Source organism: Ctenopharyngodon idella, chromosome 6 (assembly GCF_019924925.1).
Source record: "Ctenopharyngodon idella isolate HZGC_01 chromosome 6, HZGC01, whole genome shotgun sequence".
Classification (NCBI taxonomy): Eukaryota; Metazoa; Chordata; class Actinopteri; order Cypriniformes; family Xenocyprididae; genus Ctenopharyngodon; species Ctenopharyngodon idella.
The window spans coordinates 18,978,830-18,995,729 of NC_067225.1; the positions used below are offsets into that span (position 1 = coordinate 18,978,830).

The window sequence follows — 16,900 nt, forward strand, 5'->3', positions numbered from 1 at the left end:
TGTATTTCACTATGTTCTTTTACACGCAAGCAGCTTATGATACAGTGGTTTCAGAGTGAAGTAATGCATCTTCTCTGGGTTTGGGTCGCTTATAATGTGCATTTGGGAATGCAACATGCACCAACCGTCTTCCCAAACAGTTAAACTGGCTATTGTCAACAAAAAGAGTAGATTTAAGGGCTCCCTGCAGTTTTCTGAAAATATTTTATTTAATATTTTTATTTAATAATAATAATAATAATAATAATAATAATCCTTATTATTATTATTATTATTATTATTATTATTATTATTATTATTATTATTATTATTACAGGCAAACCAAAAATTATTCAGACATTTTTTATATTTTTGATATATTTTTACTAGTGGGTGCAGGACGCTATAGTTCATTTATGTAAGTGAGGATAACAAAATCAAGTAAACTGTGACATATTATACCTGAAAATTCTTCATACAGTGCTCTACCAGTAAAATTGATTAAAAATTTGGAACCAAAAATTATTCAGACACTTTGACCTGACCATGTTTTGCTTAAGTGTTATCTGACATAATTAAGGTGAATTTTTTTCCGACACAGTTTAACTCTGAGATCTTGTCATATTTTATTACCATTTTTTTTTTAAACTATAGTGAATAAACTGTATTAATGAATGAAGTGTTCAAGGTGTCTGAATAAATTTTCAGTGATTACACTCACTACCAAGCGCCTCAGTAATTCTTTGGTATTTGACATACATATTTCTTCTAACTACTTTTACCTCGGTGGGAAAACTAGCATTCAAAATTCATCTAGGATGCCTGAAGTTTTTGTGTTATTTCTCCAGAACACAGCATAGTGATGTATACGTGGAATATTACTCATATTAGGTTACAGACAAGAAAATATAAAACTATTTTCTCAATTCCCAAGAAAATTTAGGACACTGCTCTCACTGTTAGAACTTTGTTTTACTCAAGAAAACAATTGGTTCGAGTTATTTAATTATTTAGTATCCTTGTGTATGATAAACAACTGTCATCTGTTTCAAATCTTTGGGTTTTTAATTGACACATTGCTCTTTGAGATCAGATTTCATAACTGCACGTCAGAGCTCATACTAGCTGCCGTTTGATTTAGTATCTTTCCTTCTCTGTTGTCCTTGTGATTGTAAATTTGTTGAGAAAGCATTATGTGTTCCACCCCCCTTTTCACCTCCAAATGGTCCGGATCATTTTTATCCCCTTTCTCCCGGTCTGCATGCTGCAACCTTCGGCGCAAAAACTCAGTTTCTCTCTAGTGAACAGTGTAATAAGCTCAATGCTATTGCTCACCCCTCCCCCTCCAGTCTGCTTACCTCTCCTCTCTCTCTCGCGCCGCTCGGTGTGTCTTGTTTGGATAGTTGAGTGGGAGACCTTCCGAACCTACTCCTCTTTCCTCCGAGTCATGGCAGCAGTTCCTCTGCAGTAGGTGGACGCGCAGCAGCGCCGATGGATCGCGGAGAGTCCCTCGCGTTGTGACACGAGACCCCGCGCACACCGCTGCCCTCTAACCCTCCTCCTGCTCCTCCTCCTTCTCCCACCGCAACACCCCCTGGTCACGGCAGGCAGCATGGCTCCTCCAGAGCTCTCTCAAGTACAGCTTTCTTCCGGAGCGCTTTAATCTGTCAGGCCGATTGAGTTGAGTCAAGTCAAGCGAAGAGATAGGACGGAAGAGCGGTGGACTCAACTGACAAGGGCTCACTGGATGAAGGCATCACGTCGCCGTTTCTACGGACCGAGCCGAGAGATGAGGGTGCATGTCAAGAGCAGGCAGCGGGCAGAGCTCGTGGAAGCATTTGGCCGGCACCTCAATCGCTGATGGATTGAAGTGCCCAGGCACAGAATGTCTCCCAGCATCAAAAACTTGGATTGCTTTTCGCCAATGTTGTGCCACTGTAAAGTAGCATGCACCAACAGCACCATCTCACTTATGTTTGGATGCAAGGTAGGGGATTGTTTTGAAAGATTTATCAGAAAGATGCATGAGCGACAGTTGCTTGAACTTAGTTGCTTAAATGGTCCCTGGACTCTGAGCTGCTAATTGTCTTCTCACACTGAGGATAATTTTGTTGATGACACCTTTAGTGGGTTAAGATCTGAACATATGCTCCAGGTTACACCCTCATGGCAATGATCCATTCCTTTGCATGTGATCCTAATATTCGTTTGTGATTAGGTTGGAAGTCTCACAGAGTCTCCATTTGTCTGGTTTTAGTCTGACAAAATGAAATGCTCAATGAGACCACTGATGATGCCAGGTTAAAGAGCCGAAGGCAAGCAGGATCTCAACTCGACCCTTTTCAAATTTCAGACTGTACCTAGCTTGCATTGTGTTCCATCCTGCCTTTAATTCCACCACTGTTGTGCACAAACCACATGCGCCTGGGAAAGATATCCTGAGGGACTTCTGGGCTTCTGTTTGCTGAAACAAACTGATTTCAGCTTGAAGCCAAATAAAGGCAGCCCAATCGAAATGTTCATTCCTTATCAAGAGTAAAGCTCAGGCCCAGCATTCCTTTTGGTCCATTTTCTGCTCGTCTAGTTCGAAGCAGGATAGCAAGTTCTTTTAGTTATGTAACCACTTGGTCCTCTGGGTATCTTAGCCTGCGTCCCAATTATATCTACTATGTGCGAATGGGTTGTGGGGAAAGAAGCTTGTGTTTTCATTATTTCACGACTGAATGGTTAGTCTTCGTTGTCTAACTCTACCAAGCATTGCAACTTGCACAGAGCGTAGAGGATTACAGCTTATCACTTTGCTCCTACACAGACTGATCAGTCCTAAAAAGCTTCCTGTCATTATAGCTGAACCTTCTTTTCTTCTAAGCATGAGATCAGAGGGCTTGGGGAAGCCCTTGTTAACTCCTAATGACAGTCAATCCCCAGCAAGCACAGAGATGACCCCTTGCCATTTGTGCGTAGCAGAAACACGGCAATCAATGTTTCATAGCCGCTTTAAATTGTTTATATGCTGATGTATGATTGAGTTTAATTTTGATCAAAAACCTGTCTAAATATTAAAGATGCTCGGCTAAGCCAAAGAATTTTTCAAAATGCCTCATTGGCTGCATGTTTTATTTATTGGTATTGCATCTTGCTGCCATTTTACAGTGTGTTGCACAATAGTGAATAAGTAAAACTACAAGAGCTTACAGTGAACGCAAAGCATTTCAAGACTTAACAGTAACACCCAACAATAAGACTCAATGCATTCAGTATCATGAACAAACAGCCCTTACAGCAGTTAATTTCTACAGTACTCTAGTAATCAGTGTCACATGATCCTTCAGAAATCATTCTAATATGCTGATTTGATGCTCAAGAGACAATTCTTATTATCAACATTGAAAACCGTTTTTGTGGAAATCTAAAACATTTTTTCAGGATTTTTTATTAAAGTTCAAAAGATCATTATTTATTTGACAGATTTTTTTTTTTCCATAAAAATGTCAACGTTTTTTACTATCATTTTTGATAAATGTATTGCACCCTTGCTGAATAAAATGATTAATTTCTTTTGAACCGTACTGTATAACCAAATCCATTGCTCATTAATGTAGCTGTAGAATCAAAATTATTGACAAAGTTGCAAGAGTAAATTGGTTTATTGACAAAAAAGAAACCGTTCAAGGATATAGTTATACACCAAAAATCCCTGATAGGAATTAGCCTAATATGGATGGATCATGAATATGAGTCGAGCTATTGACATCTGTTTTGAAAATTGCATTAGCTTTTGATATCTGGTGGGTTTGTATAGTCCTGAGGAGATAAAAATTAGAGTAGGTTTGTGGGAAGGGGGCTGAAGATTGTTTAAATAATACAGCACCTCCATCCATGCTGTCACCCAGCTCTATAGATGCCTGACTAAAGTCAGCAATGTGAGTGAAGCCTTTTGGGTACACAAGATTCCACACTGATAATTAAAGCTCACATGCATCCTTTTTCAGATGCTTCTTTCCTTTGCCTGGACTCTGTGCATTTGTCGGATGAAGTTCCTGAGCTAAGCTGTGCTCTGCGTAGCATTGATTTAATCCTGCTGGGATGTGCTTGCCAAACAGAAAGTGGTGAATGAGTCTTCGATATGCTTCAATTTATTCATGTGTGATGTGAAAGTTTATAAATTTATGGGTTTTTGTAATCGATTTTGTTCTGCTTTCCGTGAATATGTGCATCACACGTTGATTTGATTATTTCAGTGCAGACCTTTCAGTTTACCTAGCTGACGTTTTGTTCTAGGATGTAGAAACTTCTGAGGTTGTATATCTTTTGAAATGGCATATTTCAGCACAGATTGTTTTGTGAACCTACATAAATTAAGTTTCTGAACTGCTTGAAACCTACGTAGGTTTGTAACAAATTTGCAAAATGCTTTTCACTGGCTGCCCATGAACGTCTACTTTGACCCGCCCTAAAAAACTGTAGTTGTAGCTGAGGCCTGGAAGAGTTTGGTTTGTCTTGTCAACAAGAAGATGCTGTTATGAAAGCAAATCCACTTTGCATGCACTTCCAAAGGATGAGGACTCAACTAGGGCTTGAATTGATAAGGTAAAACCAACACCATCGTTACTGCTCGCATCGATGTGTACAAGTGCTGAGGAAGCCTTCTGAGCTGAAATTCAGATATGGTATGAGCGATTTGTTTCCAACACGATCTGTAAGCGGTTGACCAATCACAACAGACTAAGCCATCTGATCAATCAGGGGAGAGTAGGCCCTCAGAAAGGAGGGGTTTAGTGTTTAGACACTATGAGAAAACAGGTGATGCTGCGATTGTATTCTATGAGAAAATTTAAGTGTTTTTTTGACCCTGGATGCATGTAAACCTATTGTAGAGAGCTGTAAAACTACACTGATTGAGTGACTTTCCCATTGATATTGCAAAGACCAATTTTCCTATTGAAATAAAGGGATTAGACCACATTTATACTTTAAGTTGATGATGTTTTCTCTAAAATCTCATGGAAAACCTAGCAGGCTACCCAGTTGATAGTGTGATTGATTGGAGTCTTTCTGAAATTTCTTTGGTTTTCAATGTTCCAGCATTTGGAGTGTGATTAATGAAATGTAGCCCATCTCTCATTCAGTCATTGTTTCCCTCTTTATAAGCTTTGGAGCAGCCACAGGTCATCAGAGATACTTTTGTGTTCATTTCTGTGCTTGTTGGCATGTTGGCAGCTTATAGCGGTTGGTAGACCTGATGCGAAGGTCAGCAGATGGATGTCTCATGTCATACCAATTCCTTCTCTCTCAGGGATGTAGATTGTAAAGGAAGCATGTTTGCTATGCTGCGGACAGCTTGTTTTCTCCTGGCCTGCAGAGCTGTTTATTAGGTTTTACTGTCATCCCCATTCCTCTCACTTTCCCCACCTGCCGTTTTTATCAAATGTTAATGTGTCCTTAAATAGAAACCGCTGTGAAGATTCAAATGGCAAATGGTATGAAATTATGCTTTTCTTCACAACGGAGCTGATCTTAACAGCGATCACTTACTAATAAACTGAATTGTACATGTGTGACTATGACCAAGTGATGAAACCTATGATGGAATAACAGAAAATTAAGTGAAATGCATAATTAATTATCTCTACATGACATTTTATTAGTGAGAGGGTTTATGTTTTTCTACTGGAGAAGATTCAGCTCTAATATTGCAACCTGTCTTTTAATTTATAATATATAATATAATATAATATAATATGCATTTTATATATTACAACCTGTTATTCCTGATGTTTGATTTTTAAATTTGTGTCACAAAATATACATGTTATTGCTGAATCTTTACCAGTTAACACATTTCTACCATCGCATGGTATATACAGACATATAGTTCTGCCTTAAAATGATTGGACTAATAAGCCAAAAGATGTTAATTCCTATCTGAAATTGAAATCGCGGCAATTTAGCTCAACTATTTACTGTACAAGGTGCAGTCTGATGTTTTATTCTGAAGATCTGCATTGGGCAGTGGGATCCTTTTACATATTGACTTATATAACTGAGCACTTTACATTTAGTCAGTTAACCGTGAAGCTCCTTTTGTGACCAGCAGTTCCACATGCTCTCACATGAGCATCATTCATTAGCAATTTGTTACATAAGGCATGTTAGAATTGATCACCCTCTACGTTTTTGTTGATAAGCCTTTAGAGCAGCAGAGGGAATCCTACTGAAGTGTGTAAATTGTCTTACAATGCGGTTGCCCCGAGTGCATATGATGTAACAAGGGCATGTATGAGGGAAAAAAAGAAGGAAGGATGCTGAGGAAGACCAGGGAGATAACAAGCTCTGCTTTTGTCTGGAATTCTTCAGAGTCCAATCAATCAAGATTTTAAGCATGCAAAATTACCCTACAACAAATATGAGCGCATAGATATGATGTCAGGCTCCAGGGTGTCTGTTTTGAATAAATCGGTGGTTCTCACACAAGTAACAAGAAGTAATAGTTGCTGCGTCCCAATTAGCCTACTTAACTGTATACTGTGCCCTAAAAGTATGTACTGTTTTTGTGAAGAAAAAGTACATACTTTTGTGTGTGTAGCCGAATAGTAGGCAAGTTTTGGGACGTACTAGTTGGTCATTATTGCGTCTTTAACGGGCTGCTCTGTCACTTTATGTGCATCCTGTCACTGTTTAAGCGGTCCTGTCAATCATCTTATCACAGTTAATATCCCCCACATTCAATTTAATTCGATTTCCTACTGTATCAGAGAGAAATGTAGTAGCATGTTGATCTGCCAGTTGTATGCATAATGAAGCATTTAAAGGTTAATGACAAAACCTGTCTTTATAAAATGTGGATAACATTGAATAAATATCTTTTTATCAGGTTAGAAAGTTAATTGGACCTTTCAGAACAGGTTCTAAAAAAACTTGCAGGCATCATAGTATGTAACATTTATAGTAACATTTAGAAAGGATTACAGTGTATTTGCTGTCCAATTCAAACATATTAATACTAAATCTTTTTGGGAGTAAGAGGTAATGTAGCCAGTTTTCAGACCTCTTCTGCTGTCTAGAAGCATTTTAGCCTACATTATTGATAGGCTATCATGCTCGAAAAACTGAGTGCTGAATCCAGCATTTCTGGTTTTTCGGAAAAATTGGCTTTGAGGTGAAATAGGATAATATCTTGCTTTTTATGTTGATTGCCTCAGCTTTTTTTTTTTTTTTTTTTTGGCGCAAAAATTAAAATAATTCTCAAATTAATTCTTGAGGATGGTCAACTCTCATTCCCAATCCCAAAATCATAAAGAAAGAATGTGAGTGATGCATTAATCATACATAAAAAAGTTATATTAAAAAGATCAGAAATTAGAAAACTGAAAAATTGCTAAATTATTAAATAGAAAAACCATAAAGTATTTAAATAAAATCTTTCTTAAATATGTTTTTTAATTTTTATTAAAATTTTCATGTCATGCACTCATACAATAATAATAGGGTTGTCAATTTATTTAAAAAAATAAAATTATATTATATATAAATTAATTATATGCCACTTAATTGCATCAAAATTTGTTAAGAAAAGCCTCTCAATTCAAATACATACTGTATAGTTATAGTGGCTTTAGAAGTAAATATAAGCATTTGCTTATGGTTGTTGTTCTTGTCCAGTTTGAACCTTCACAGTGATACAGAGCTTTCTCATAAAGGACCTACAGCTGGCTTCCTGCTAGTTAATTATAGTCATCTCAAGGGAGAGCTGCCAAGAAACAGACAGCCGTCGTCTTTTTTGATGTGTAACGAAAACAAAATGTGTGCTTCATTTGTTTTTTAGGATTTGTGCTTTTAATTTGAGCAGTAAAACCTGTCCTTGTATGTTTTTAACCAGTGCTTAATCATGAAAGACTTAAACCGTTTTTCCCCAACCTTTTTTTTTTTTTTTGTCTCATTTACCCCCAGATACCCATCAGTAGGTTCAAGTTTCATCAACACCAAACCAGAAATATGTTGCTTTTAACTCTATTTTATATACTAAAGGTTACTTTTAAAGGTGCGGTAAGCAATTTCTGAGAAACGCTGTTGATATTTGAAATCAACCCAAACAAACACACCCCTCCCTTTATTGCTTACTTTGATATGCATCTAGTATAATACATAATGTTTCATATCATTTAATTATGAATGAATACAAATTATTAACATGTTTATCAGTTCCAGCAATTCATTTTGAGATATTCAGACAAGTTTATTTGAGAGAACTTTTTGCAAGTGACCCATAGCGTTTAATATTGCTTTATTTGTATTGTCATCTGGTGTTTGAGTGTAACGAAATTCTGGCTGCTTCAGTTCTGGATGAGCAGTAGCAATGTGCTTTGAAAGTTTAATTTTAGGTTTTGCAGTGGGGACAGCTGGGAGGAAGGAGGGCCATGATGTTTCCTAGAGAGACAAGAGGCAGAAACTATTTTAATTCTGCTCACAGCACACTGTCTGTTTAGATGTCAGCTCTTTCTTCATCTCCCAGGTTGAAGCACAAGTCAAAGTGGATGTGATGATCTCATGTCTCGTTCCTGTCTGCCCTGTGGATCGCAGCAGGAAAAGGGCAGGGAGAGGAAGTACAGTACACTGCGCTTATTGGAATTGCATATGAAGTTGTGATCAAATAGGCACTCTATTTTGAATTAATTTTACAACAGCCCTGCTGGAAAATATAACTTAAGCTATTTTGGAACATCAAAGCTGATTTGTTGCTGGTCCAAGATGGTCTATCAGCTCGGACCATCTAGAAACCAGCTTCAATGTTTTAAAAACTTATAGGTTAAAAGAATAATTCACCCCCAAAATAAAATCCTGTCATCTCATACTCACCCTCATGCTATTCCAAACTTGAATGATCATACTAGAGATCATCATAGAGTGTTTCTGCTGATTTTTTTTTTTTTGTGTCCTTATAGTGAAAGTCAATGGGGTCCAAAAGTTTCAGTCTTCAAAAAGGACATTAAAGGTAGTTTAAAAGTAATCTCATAAATGTAAAAGTAAACTCCAACAGTTTAATCTAAGGGGCCGTTTACACGACACCATTTAAAAACAGCTAAAAACAACAAAAAATAGAAAACGTATACATTTTGGCTGTTCATTTACATGATAATGGTGTTTTGGGGGTCTGAAAACTCAAGCTTTTGAAAACTGGTTTAAAAAAGCAAGTTTTTGAAAATGATACCTTTATCGTCTCCATGTAAACAACAAAAATGCAAATTTGTGAAAACGGTAACGTAGTGTGAATGGGGGATTGTTTTGACGATGCTGTCGTCTGTAAGGTTCCAATTCCTTTTTTTTTTTTTTTTTTTTTTTAACCAAGCAAACTGTCCGATTCTGATACAGGTTGCCGATATTTTTTCTTTTTTCTTTAAGCAAATTTATTTGTTGTCTATTTGTTCTATAACAGGCAAAGTGACCTTAAAAAAATTCTGTAGCCATTTGGAGCAACCACTGAATTTTAATCACAATCTAAACTAATATGCTACACACATGTAGCATGAACAGTTTTTTTTTATTTAAATTAGATTGTATAATTTCAAGATTTGAAGCAAAAACAGAATACTCTGACCTTAGATTTGCGAAATTATGCTACTAAGACACCTGCACAAAACAAAAACGGCAGACTGACTGGCTGAATGTGCAAATTCACTCTCTGTCAGTAGGTTGCGCTTATCAAACAGCAGCGAAAAAACACTGCTTTATATGAAGGTATTTTTGCTGTTCATTTCCATGACAATGGCGTTTTTTTGGGTCTGAAAATTCAAGCTTTTGAAAACTGGTTTCAAAGTGCAAGTTTTTGAAAATGATACCGTTATCGTCTCCATGTAAACAACAAAAATGTGAATTTGTGAAAACGGTGATGTCATGCGAATATGAATCCGTGTTAATGGGGGATTTTGACGACGACGTTGTCTGTAAGGTTCCAATTCTTTCTTTCTTTTTTTTTTTAAACAAGCAAACTGGCTGATTCCGATACAGGTTGCTGATTTTTTTTTTTTTTTTTTTTTTTCCCTCCCCCTTTAAGCAAATTTATTGTTATCTATTTGTTCTATAACAGGCAAAGTGACCTTTAAAGAAAAAATATCTGTAGCCATTTGAAATTAGAGCAACCACTGAATTTTAATCACAATCTAAACAAATATGCTACACACATGTAGCATGAACAGTTTTTTTTTTTTTTTATTTAAATTAGATTGTATAATTTCAAGATCTGAAGCAAAAACAGAATACTCTGACCTTAGATTTGTGAAATTATGCTGCTTAAGACACCTGAACGAAACAAAAACAGTGCACTGACTGAATGAATATGCCAAATCACTCTCTGCCAGTAGGTGGTGCTTATCAAACAGCAGCGAAAAAACACTGCTTTATACAGAGGTAAGAGGAAAAGAAAATGCCATTGAAACTTTTCTGAGGACAGTCAGCTCCCTTCAGAGATTCATTCATATAACCCCCAACCCCAGTTCAATATTTATATTTTTCTTTCTATATTTTGAGCATTGCGAGCAGTGAATTTGCTGTGCCTGGTATGGTATTTGGTCTTCCTGTTTTCAGACGTTGTAATTTTCCACACAAATTACATTTTGGGAAATGATTGCAGTGCAGTTTGTGTGCAAAAGTCTGGAATAGAGATCGGCCAATTAACACGATTTTTAGTTTTTGGAGCAAAAACTGGACAAAAAAAGCTGGTAACTACAATACAAAACCTCACTGGTAGTATAATTAGGTCAAAGTCTCTCAAATGGGCCTGAGTTTCTTGGCAAATATAGCAGTTTATAAATAAAACGATTTTAATTATTATTATTGTTTGGGTAAAATCATAGAATTTCTTTAATTATTGCTCAGAGTTTTGTCAAATAGTAAGCTTGTCTTTTGTTTGAAGGGCCACACGTTTGGGCTTTCAGTAAACACCTGCCCTGTGTGGTTCATCCGAGGCGAATGTGCCAGACTTCATAATCCCAAATTATGCTGATTATGCATTTATCATGCAAATAATGCTTAGTTTTGTGGAGTGAATTCAGTTGTTTTGGCAGCTCTGGGATGTGCAGCCGTGTTACAGAGCTCTCCCGAAGGTATTCAAGGTGAAGTGTCTATAATAAAGTGCTGTGTTTGCTGAGCTCTGGGCCTCTGTATGTTTTCTGCCCGATAAACAGACAAGAGCTGACAGCTTTACAGCAGCACGGCTAGACCCGAGACAGAAGGGGCAGGAGGAGCAGGCGCGGGGCTCTTCCACTCCTTGAGATCCTATACAACATCCATCAAACTGCATTTCTAACAACCGTGCACCTCTCAAGGTTCACCCTGCTTTAGGGCAGTGACATTGTATTGCAGAGGACATCGTCTGTGTAAATCCTGTCTAGCATTCGTTTTTCACTGCTGTCAAGTTTTCAGAGACCTGTCCTCCTTGGTTGAATAGCTTTGTGAGTGATCTCACTGCATTTATTCGGTTTTACTGACGTTAGCTCGGCTTGGACGGACCAGCACAGAGTGAGAGAGCACTGAGCCAGTCGAGCAGCTCATTATCCAGGCAAGCTGGCCCCACAGTGGCAGCGGCTGCGCGCCTGAAGCCGAGTCACTGAAGCACTCAGCGGTGTAATAACATCTCCAGAACTGCTCCCCGTCTGTCCCTTTCTCTCCCAGCAGTGGCTCTGAGTTCAAACTCACCTTTCAATTTCACTGGCTTTGTGGCCCGCTGAGAGTTCAGTTTGAACTTTGAGTTGTTTGGAACAAGGCAAAAGATTCTATGTGCAGCGTTCCTGCTTAAAACTCAGTGGACTTCTTTGGATTTTGTGGTCCACTTTAGAGTAGTAGTAGTAGTAGTAGTAGTAGTAGTAGTAGTAGTAGTAGTAGTAGTAGTAGTAGTAGACTTCTCTTCTGTCTGTTTAATATACACCAGGGCTCAACAATAAGGATTTTTTTTTTTTTTCCCCCTGCTGGGCTGGTTGAGCCAGTGAAAATTTATTTTCATTGGTCTCATCACAAAATTAGGAGAACTTTTTTTTTTTTATTTATTTTTTTTTTAATAAATTTATTTAATTTTTTTTTTTTAAGAAAAACATTATATGGCTCAGAAAAATCTATTGGTTAATTATTAAAAATATTATTATCTATTTTTTTTGTTTGTTTCTCTTTTTTTTTCCCTTTCTATTTGTTTTGTTTTATTTCTTTTCCTTTGCTTTTCGGAATTTATACAGCTCATCTGTTTTAACTAGCTTGATAGCATTATCTATTTATATAACATACAGTACAGTATTACAGTTCAACTTTTCTGTGAACCAGACTTCTTTTGTATGTGCCACGTTTCACCACTTAAATTTCCACTACCTTTATTAATTTAGCATACTACATAAGTGATTCAACAGAGACACTGTTAGTACCGCACTACATTTGTAAAGTTTGCCAGAAGATATCCAGCTTTGAGCTTAGTCCCTTTCAAGGCCTTACCAAACCGCAATGTAGTCTAGTGCAAGTGGTCAGGCAATCAACTGCCACATAAAATATTTATAATTTGTAAAATGTATATTTTTATAAATAAAGTGTGAACAGGAAATGTTTTGAGTCTTAGGAGTTTTTTTGTTTGTTTGTTTTTGAGAACAGATTTTAATGTAATTTTGTAATTTTGATACTTTATGCTAAATAAATTCAGACCATTGCATCAAAAGCAGCTTGAAATGTTCTGTATGCAGCAGTCTAAAGTAATTTAAAGGGGACATGAACTGGATTTTTTTTATTTTATGTTTCCTGAGGTGCATTTATAATGTTAATATGGTTTTTACATCAAAAAATGGTCATAATTTAGAAATAAATGGCTATTTTCTACCCTGATTTTAGTCCTCTGATTTGAGCTCTTTGTTTGAAGGGGCGTGTCTGCTGTGAGACTTCAGTGTAAATGCCCACTGCTGTGAATGGCTGACATCTTTGCACATGAAATAGGGTGAATTCAGGGTGATTGGGACACATTTTCCAAGTCATCTCAATGGCAAAAAGTATCCCAATCACCCTGAATTCAACCCTGTATTACACGTGGAACCCTCTCAAATACTTTTACTACATTTTTACTATTACAGCTGTCGAAATTAACGAATTGTGAAAAGAGTTGATTATTGCATTATATTTAGATCTATTACCATCACATGGAAGGTTGCAGTGATAAGCATTGAGCAGATGACAGACAGTCTGTTGATCGTGTGAATGCAGTGATCTAGTCATTCTAACACAGTTTCTGCACTCTCACAATATGCTTTCACTCTAACTAACAATACAAACATGATGTAAATACAATAAGAGATTCATTGTGTAGTGTAAGAGCGTCACTAATTGTAACGGGAGTTTTGGCAAGTGTCCAGATAAACTCGCGCTGCGTGATTGACAGCTTCAGCCATTGTAAAGAGAGCGTTCTTTAAAGTAAAAGTACTAGGGTTATTCATTATGAATTTAACTGTCATTACCGATTTAAAAATGAAATGCGTTACTTACAGTTTGCAGGGTCCTTGCTGGTTCCAGAACAGTTGGCAAAGCCTATTCTTTGAGCAAAATTTTTTCGGCAAAGCCAGTATCGTATTGCGATTTTGTTCTCAAAACAGTCGCTGCTAAAATGTACAGTACAAACACGCAAGTCAGCACTGACTTGACTAGGACATTCATTAAAAATGAACTGAATCCATTTTTCTCTGACATCGGGATCCTTTGCTTATGCAAAGATGATGTTTTTCCACAGCCAGGAACAACACAATGTCTTCGTGGCATCGCAATCTAGTTATCACAATCTTATCGTAAACAATAGGGCTGGGTAAAAAAAATATTGATTTCTCGATTTTAATCTATTCTCATTTTTACGAACCAATATCGATTCTTAAATCCCAAGAATCGATTAGTCTAGTCTGTTTTCAGTTGATGAATGAATAGAACATTGTAGCGCTCTTCCCATCCAATAAATGGCAATAAGCTTTGTGCTTTGTTACTTTTGATATGAAACAAAGTCTCAGATTTCAAATTCTGTCCATTTTTATTATGAAATTCAAAAAAATAAATGCCGTTTTGACGCTGTTTAATGTGGCGTGACAGATGGCTGTAGCCTCAGATCAAGAGAGGCGGCAACGCGAAGCGTGCGTGAACTTATCATCTCCGCTTAATACCAGTTACAGCGCGAAATAAACATGAAAGGTATGTTGAAAGATACAGTACAACTTACCGAAATCCATATCCTGTCTCATGGAATAGCTCAATCAGTGATTCAAACGCGAAAGACGTCAATAAAACAACTTGTAAGCAATGTCAGGTAACGTCACATTTACCTCAGAAAAACCATATTCAGTGAACATAACTCGTTAGTCAGCTATAAAACTGAACTCTAGAGAATAGCATTTTGCTAAATATATGCACCATATTACACATTCATTATAATTTATAATGTTCTTCATTATTTAATCCATGTTTGAATAAATCCAATTTTCATTGCTAAAATAGGGCACGGGATTCTACCTTGAATCTCTCCATATGGGCAAATCCACTCAGTCTTCCCCCATGCTACTCGGAGGCAGTGACGTTACTGTAAGCAACCAGCATAAGACCCCAACTTGGAGCTTGTCCCACTTTTTGGGCATCTACTTTTCCTTAGAAACCTGCCCTCTTTTTCTTCCCTCCAGACTTGTGTTTGCATTTCCTAACCCATATCCCGGTAATGCCATAGAGGCGGGATGTGTATCAGGACAAGATGGATGTCTATGGATAAAAGGCACTGCTGAATAATTTGCGATTCCCGTTAAGAAAGTCACAAAACAGTGTTTCACATACAGTCATGGCAGATTGGGGTCGACTGTGATGACTGTGTGGCGGGTAGGATCTGGGGGTGCCTGGCTCATTTAAAAAGTGTTTCCCATCTCAGGAGTGAGGTCTAGAGAGAAATGGAGTTGAAATAGTTTCACAGTTCTGTACCAGTGCTGGATTCGAGGTCTGTTTTTTTTTTTTTTTTTTTTTTTCTCTCCAGATCACAAGTATGTTACACTGCAGTTTGAATTGGAATGCCCAAGGCTCAATTTTGGATTTTGTTAAGATTTTTTTCTGTAAAAAGACATAAATAGTGATGAAAGCCAAAATATTGAATGTCACAGATTAATATTTACTGAGTAATCCACTATTTTTTAGAGGGGGGTCCAAAATGACCGTTTTCACCTGAGATTTGGAGCCATCGTTATTTTATTCTTACACAAAGATTGGTAGGTCTATTAGTAAAATCTGTTGACTTTAGCAATCTTTGTTTCATTATATGCCCATGGTGGCAGTTCAAAAATGGCAAAAAGCACTTCTTTTGTTTTTTTTGCCTCAAGTTTGCATGCCTGTAACTCAAGAAGTATTAAAGATATCTTAATATCATTTTAGATTCTGGTTCTTAACAAACTTTCCTTTTGGTATCTTCATAAAGCCCCTCGATGGTCCAATCCCAGAGATATGGAGATCTTAAAGTGGTTCCATGAGTAAATTGTACACATTTTCAGTGGTCAAAACCAAATGTGGGTCACTTTGCATACAGCTGATACTTTTTTTTTTTTTTTTTTCTTTTAAAGAGGAATATCTGAAGAACAAATGTTGTTGAAACTAGAAATGTATCTCATGTTTTTCTATCAAGTCAGTTGCATAGAACATAACTGTCTGAGTGCAATAAATATTCCTTTTCCAAAGTCTGCATGTCTGTTACTCTAAAAGTATTCAAAATATCTTAATATCCTTCTAGATTCTCACACTTAATAAACTTTCCTTTTGAAATCTTAATTTTTAAAGCCCTATATAGTTCAGTCCCATAGATATGGAGATCTCAAAGCAGCTCCATGTTCAAATTGTTGGATTTTACCCATTTTCAGTGATCGAAAACCAAATGTGGTTCACTTTGCACACAGCTGATACTTATTGCATTTAAAGAGGAATGTCTTTGGGAAAGTCTTTGGGAATAACTAGAACTTCATGCATATCTTACATAGTTTTGCTACAGTAAATATTTGGGAAGGATGATTGAGCAATTTTTTTTTTTTTTTTTTTTTGCAATTTAATCATTAAATTGTGACCCTTTATTCAACATTTTCTCATCTACCTGTGGTTTAAACATTAATCTATACCTCTCACTGGGTGAACATCAAATCGCGTATGAAAAGTTCATGTGCAGCTGCAAGCAATTCATTTAACTGTACACATTCTCTCTCTCTTTTTCTCTTTCTCAGAAATATAGATATCAGGATGAGGATACCACATCTCCTCCAGAACACAGCTCTCCACACCTACCAGGGGATGTGCGTCCTCCCGAGCTGGTGCAGGTATCGGAGAAGAACATCTCCCAGATTGAGAATGTACATGGCTATGTTTCCCATTCACACATCTCTCCTATGAAGGTAATATCTCTTAGACTTCCACTGGCTCCCATGACACATTGCTGTGCTGCATGGCATCTATTCTATGTCTCTGTGCACTCTGTAAACATGCTTCAATGTTGTGTGTGTGATAGAATCTCCATCAGTGTCATGTTTACACATTTGCACAAACAAACACACACCAACTAAATTACATTTACACACACTAAATTAGAGACAAGGAACTGCAAGTAAGGATTATTTTGATAATCAAGGCATCTGTTGATTATTTTTCAGATTGATTTATCGAATTAAAACATTCTAATATTTACTAATTATTAATAAAGTATTGATAATTATTAAATAATTAATTTGAATTAATTCTTCCACATCCTGCTCATCATTTGAATGCTATGAAAACAAGTCAGGATAAGCATTTATGCAAAAAGGATATAATCGCAACTTTAACAGAAAATTAAACCACACGCTTATCTGTCAAAGCACCTGATAGGGCAAGCTATATGCTTTACTTTGAAATGCTTAATATAAAGCATTCT

General features: G+C 36.8%; 1 protein-coding gene and 1 long non-coding RNA gene across 28 annotated transcripts in view; one reads left to right on the top strand and one right to left on the bottom strand.

Moving 5' to 3' along the window:
• Positions 1-16,900, top strand: part of dlg1a (discs large MAGUK scaffold protein 1a) — a 133,686-nt gene that overhangs the window by 31,085 nt on the left and 85,701 nt on the right. For 22 of the 26 annotated variants that reach the window (XR_007930535.1, XR_007930536.1, XR_007930537.1 and 19 more), the window contains one exon: positions 16,218-16,385. Coding sequence is in view for 23 of the 26 variants with exons in the window: in XM_051896252.1 (XP_051752212.1) it covers positions 16,218-16,385 (168 nt within the window). In the remaining 3 variants the exon portion in view is untranslated. Of the gene's footprint in view, positions 1-1,711; positions 1,967-16,217; positions 16,386-16,900 lie in introns of those variants that run through there. The other 4 variants (XM_051896269.1, XM_051896276.1, XM_051896274.1 and 1 more) reach the window with 1 other exon arrangement.
• The window catches only part of LOC127513979 (uncharacterized), a 48,328-nt gene that overhangs the window by 9,331 nt on the left and 22,097 nt on the right, over positions 1-16,900 (bottom strand). The window contains exon 1 of one of the 2 annotated variants that reach the window (XR_007930538.1): positions 1,338-1,483. The exons of the other annotated variant lie outside the window; for it this stretch is intronic. This is a non-coding gene — a long non-coding RNA (uncharacterized LOC127513979). Of the gene's footprint in view, positions 1-1,337; positions 1,484-16,900 lie in introns of those variants that run through there. 2 annotated transcript variants of the gene reach the window in all.